Source organism: Oncorhynchus keta, unplaced genomic scaffold, assembly GCF_023373465.1.
Source record: "Oncorhynchus keta strain PuntledgeMale-10-30-2019 unplaced genomic scaffold, Oket_V2 Un_scaffold_6796_pilon_pilon, whole genome shotgun sequence".
In the NCBI taxonomy this organism is placed as follows: Eukaryota; Metazoa; Chordata; class Actinopteri; order Salmoniformes; family Salmonidae; genus Oncorhynchus; species Oncorhynchus keta.
Genome location: NW_026290989.1, coordinates 100,001 through 105,000, shown reverse-complemented (window position 1 = coordinate 105,000; position 5,000 = coordinate 100,001). Strand labels below are relative to the sequence as shown.

The window sequence follows — 5,000 nt, the reverse complement described above, 5'->3', positions numbered from 1 at the left end:
TGGTTAGCTGGTTAGATGGTTAGTTGATTTAGATGGTTAGCTGATTTAGATGGTTAGCTGATTTAGATGGTTAGCTGATTAGATGGTTAGCTGATTAGATGGTTAGCTGATTAGATGGTTAGCTGATTAGATGGTTAGCTGATTAGATGGTTAGCTGATTAGATGGTTAGCTGATTTAGATGGTTAGCTGATTAGATGGTTAGCTGATTAGATGGTTAGCTGATTAGATGGTTAGCTGATTAGATGGTTAGCTGATTTAGATGGTGGATGATTAGTTGATTAGATGTTTAGCTGATTTAGATGGTTAGCTGATTAGATGGTTAGCTGATTAGATGGTTAGCTGATTAGATGTTTAGCTGATTTAGATGGTGGATGGTTAGCTGTGTTAGATGGTTAGTTGATTAGATGTTTAGCTGATTAGATGGTGAATGGTTAGCTGATTAGATGGTTAGTTGATTTAGATGGTTAGCTGATTAGATGTTTAGCTGATTTAGATGGTGGATGGTTAGCTGTGTTAGTGCTGGGCAGGAACAAAAGCATGCCCAGCGCTGGTTTTGTATAAATAACTCTAACTTTGTGTATGTTTTTTTTCTTCTCAGGGACTTAAAACCTGAAAACATTCTTCTAGACGACCGCGGTAAGCTTGAACCACGTCTTGTCACTGACTTAGCTAATTACAAGCCTTGGTACTAGCAACATAAATTAGCTAGCTAAAAGCCATAGCAACTAGAAACATAAATTAGCTAGCTAAAAGCCTAGGTACTAGCAACATCAATTAGCTAGCTAAAAGCCTAAGTACTAGCAACATAAACTAGCTAGCTAAAAGCCTAGGTACTAGCACCATAAATGAGCTAGCTAAAAGCCTAGGAACTAGCAACATAAATTAGCTAGCTAAAAGCCTAGGTACTAGCAACCTAAATTAGCTAGCTAAAAGCCTAGGCACTAGCAACATAAATTAGCTAGCTAAAAGCCTAGGCACTATCAACATAAATTAGCTAGCTAAAAGCCTAGGTACTGGCACCATAAATGAGCTAGCTAAAAGCCTAGGTACTAGCAACATAAATTAGCTAGCTAAAAGCCTAAGTACTAGCAACATAAACTTGCTAGCTAAAAGCCTAGGTACTAGCACCATAAATGAGCTAGCTAAAAGTCTAGGTACTAGCAACATAAATTAGCTAGCTAAAAGCCTAGGCACTAGCAACATAAATTAGCTAGCTAAAAGCCTAGGTACTAGCAACATAAATTAGCTAGCTAAAAGCCATAGGAACTAGCAACATATATTAGCTAGCTAAAAGCCTAGGTACTAGCAACATCAATTAGCTAGCTAAAAGCCTAAGTACTAGCAACATAAACTAGCTAGCTAAAAGCCTAGGTACTAGCACCATAAATGAGCTAGCTAAAAGCCTAGGAACTAGCAACATAAATTAGCTAGCTAAAAGCCTAGGTACTAGCAACCTAAATTAGCTAGCTAAAAGCCTAGGCACTAGCAACATAAATTAGCTAGCTAAAAGCCTAGGTACTAGCAACCTAAATTAGCTAGCTAAAAGCCTAGGTACTAGCAACCTAAATTAGCTAGCTAAAAGCCTAGGTACTAGCACCATAAATGAGCTAGCTAAAAGCCTAGGAACTAGCAACATAAATTAGCTAGCTAAAAGCCTAGGAACTAGCAACATAAATTAGCTAGCTAAAAGCCTAGGTACTAGCAACCTAAATTAGCTAGCTAAAAGCCTAGGCACTAGCAACATAAATTAGCTAGCTAAAAGCCTAGGCACTATCAACATAAATTAGCTAGCTAAAAGCCTAGGTACTGGCACCATAAATGAGCTAGCTAAAAGCCTAGGCACTAGCAACATAAATTAGCTAGCTAAAAGCCTAGGCACTAGCAACATAAACTAGCTAGCTAAAAGCCTAGGTACTAGCACCATAAATGAGCTAGCTAAAAGTCTAGGTACTAGCACCATAAATGAGCTAGCTAAAAGCCTAGGCACTAGCAACATAAATTAGCTAGCTAAAAGCCTAGTCATTAGCACCATAAATTAGCTAGCTAAAAGCCTAGGAACTAGTAACATAATCTAGCTAGCTAAAAGCCTAGGTACTAGCAACATAAATTAGCTAGCTAAAAGCCTAGGCACTAGCAACATAAATTAGCTAGCTACACTGTTATTCCCGATACCTATAGTTATGTTCATAAACATGTTATAACATTGTTATTCATGTTCATAAGCATGCTATAACATTGTTATTCATGTTCTCTCCAGGACACATTCGTATCTCTGACCTGGGACTAGCCGTCCAGATTCCCGACTCGGAGACGATACGAGGGAGAGTGGGCACCGTAGGATACATGGGTACATCCTACCTCACTTCCTATCTCCTTGATTCCTCCTCTTCATCTCTCTCTCTCTCTCTCTACATACATGGGTACATCCTACCTCTCTCTTCCTATCTCCTTGATTCCTCCTCTTCATCTCTCTCTCTCTACATACATGGGTACATCCTACCTCACTTCCTATCCCCTTGATTCCTCATCTTCATCTCTCTCTCTCCTCTCATCCCCCTCTCCATCTCTTTTTAACCCTGTCTCTCTCTTTCTCTCTCCCCCTCATCCCCCTCCATCTCTTTTAACCCCATCTCCCTCTTTCTCTCTCCCTCATCCCCCTCCATCTCTTTTTACCCCGTCTCCCTCTCCTCCTAGACCTGGATGTGTCTAGACATGATCTCTCCCCTCTCTATTCCCTGTCTCCCCTTCCTCTCTCTCTCCTCTCATCCCTCTCCTTCAGTCCTGACTATTGTTTAAACAATATTTCTATTGTTCATCTCTCTCATCTCTCTCCTCTCTTCTCTCTCTCTCTCTCCCTTCTCTCTCATCCGTCTCTCCTTCTCTCTCTCTCTCTCTCCTTCTCTCTCATCCGTCTCTCCTTCTCTCTCTCTCTCTCCTTCTCTCATCCGTCTCTCCTTCTCTCTCTCTCTCTCCTTCTCTCTCATCCGTCTCTCCTTCTCTCTCTCTCTCTCCTTCTCTCTCTCATCCATCTCTCCTTCTCTCTCTCACCCATCTCTCCTTCTCTCTCATCCGTCTCTCCTTCTCATCCGTCTCTCCTTCTCTCTCTCTCTCCTTCTCTCTCATCCATCTCTCCTTCTCTCTCTCATCCATCTCTCCTTCTCTCTCTCTCCTTCTCTCTCTCATCCGTCTCTCCTTCTCTCTCTCATCCTTCTCTCTCATCCATCTCTCCTTCTCTCTCTCATCCATCTCTCCTTCTCTCTCTCATCCGTCTCTCCTTCTCTCTCTCTCTCCTTCTCTCTCTCATCCATCTCTCCTTCTCTCTCTCATCCATCTCTCCTTCTCTCTCATCCGTCTCTCCTCTCTCTCCTTCTCTCTCTCTCTCTCTCTCTCTCTCTCCTTCTCTCTCTCATCCGTCTCTCCTTCTCATCCATCTCTCTCATCTCTCTCATCCATCTCTCCTTCTCTCTCTCTCTCTCATCCATCTCTCCTTCTCATCCATCTCTCCTTCTCTCTCATCCGTCTCTCCTTCTCATCCATCTCTCCTTCTCTCTCTCTCCTTCTCTCTCTCTCTCTCTCTCCTTCTCTCTCTCATCCATCTCTCCTTCTCTCTCTCATCCATCTCTCCTTCTCTCTCTCATCCGTCTCTCCGTCAGCCCCAGAGGTGATCCAGAATGAGTCCTACTCCTTCAGTCCTGACTGGTGGGGTCTGGGCTGTCTGGTGTTTGAGATGATCCAGGGTCAGTCGCCCTTCCGCCGGCGTAAAGAACGAGTGAAGAGAGAAGAGGTGGACAGACGAGTGCGAGAAGACCCCGAGGAATACTCTGACAAGTTCTCTGAGGAGGCCAAGGATATCTGCAGACAGGTGGGAGAGATGGACGGCGTGTTTAAACAACACACACACAACTGCAGTTAGTTATTCCTCTGCCGGGGTTAGGGAGAAAGTGAGGTCACATGGGGTGTGTGTTCTGTGTGTGTGTGTGTGTGTGTGTGTGTGTGTGTGTGTGTGTGTGTGTGTGTGTGTGTGTGTGTGTGTGTGTGTGTGTGTGTGTGTGTGTGTGTGTTGTTCTGTGTGCGGGTGTGTGTGTGTTCTGTGTGCAGGTGTGTGTGTGTGTGTGTGTGTGTGTGTTCTGTGTGCGGGTGTGTGTGTGTGTTGTGTGTGTGTGTGTTCTGTGTGCAGGTGTGTGTGTGTTCTGTGTGCAGGTGTGTGTGTGTGTTGTGTGTGTGTGTGTGTTGTGTGTGTGTGTGTGTGTGTGTGTGTGTGTTCTGTGTGTGTTCAACATCTCTTCTCTACTGTGTCTGTATCCATGGTGGTTGATCAGTGGTCATGTTTCTGACCCGGTCCACCAGAGATAATATTTACTTCATCCATGAATGAGCTTTTGGAGCACTAGTGTAAAACCTGTCTGTGTGGTTGTCCACAAATACAATCTTCTTCTTTGACGAGGGAGGTAAAGGAGAGAGGAGGGGATGAGGAGGGGATGAGGGAGGTAAAGGAGAGAGGAGGGGATGAGGGAGGTAAAGGAGAGAGGAGGGGATGAGGGAGGTAAAGGAGAGAGGAGGGGATGAGGGAGGTAAAGGAGAGAGGAGGGGATGAGGGAGGTAAAGGAGAGAGGAGGGGATGAGGGAGGTAAAGGAGAGAGGAGGGGATGAGGGAGGTAAAGGAGAGAGGAGGGGATGAGGGAGGTAAAGGAGAGAGGAGGGGATGAGGGAGGTAAAGGAGAGAGGAGGGGATGAGGGAGGTAAAGGAGAGAGGAGGGGATGAGGGAGGTAAAGGAGAGAGGAGGGGGTAAAGGAGAGAGGAGGGGATGAGGGAGGTAAAGGAGAGGAGGGGATGAGGAGGGGATGAGGGAGGTAAAGGAGAGAGGAGGGGATGAGGGAGGTAAAGGAGAGAGGAGGGGATGAGGGAGGTAAAGGAGAGAGGAGGGGATGAGGGAGGTAAAGGAGAGGGGAGGGGATGAGGGAGGTAAAGGAGAGGGGAGGGGATGAGGGAGGTAAAGGA

At 45.2% G+C, this 5,000-nt stretch overlaps 1 protein-coding gene across 1 annotated transcript in view; it reads left to right on the top strand.

The window, feature by feature from the left end:
* Positions 1–5,000, top strand: part of LOC127929354 (G protein-coupled receptor kinase 4-like) — a 23,466-nt gene that overhangs the window by 12,222 nt on the left and 6,244 nt on the right. Inside the window, 3 exon segments of the mRNA XM_052517323.1 lie at positions 600–637; positions 2,259–2,348; positions 3,655–3,863. Coding sequence (XP_052373283.1) covers positions 600–637; positions 2,259–2,348; positions 3,655–3,863 — 337 coding nt within the window.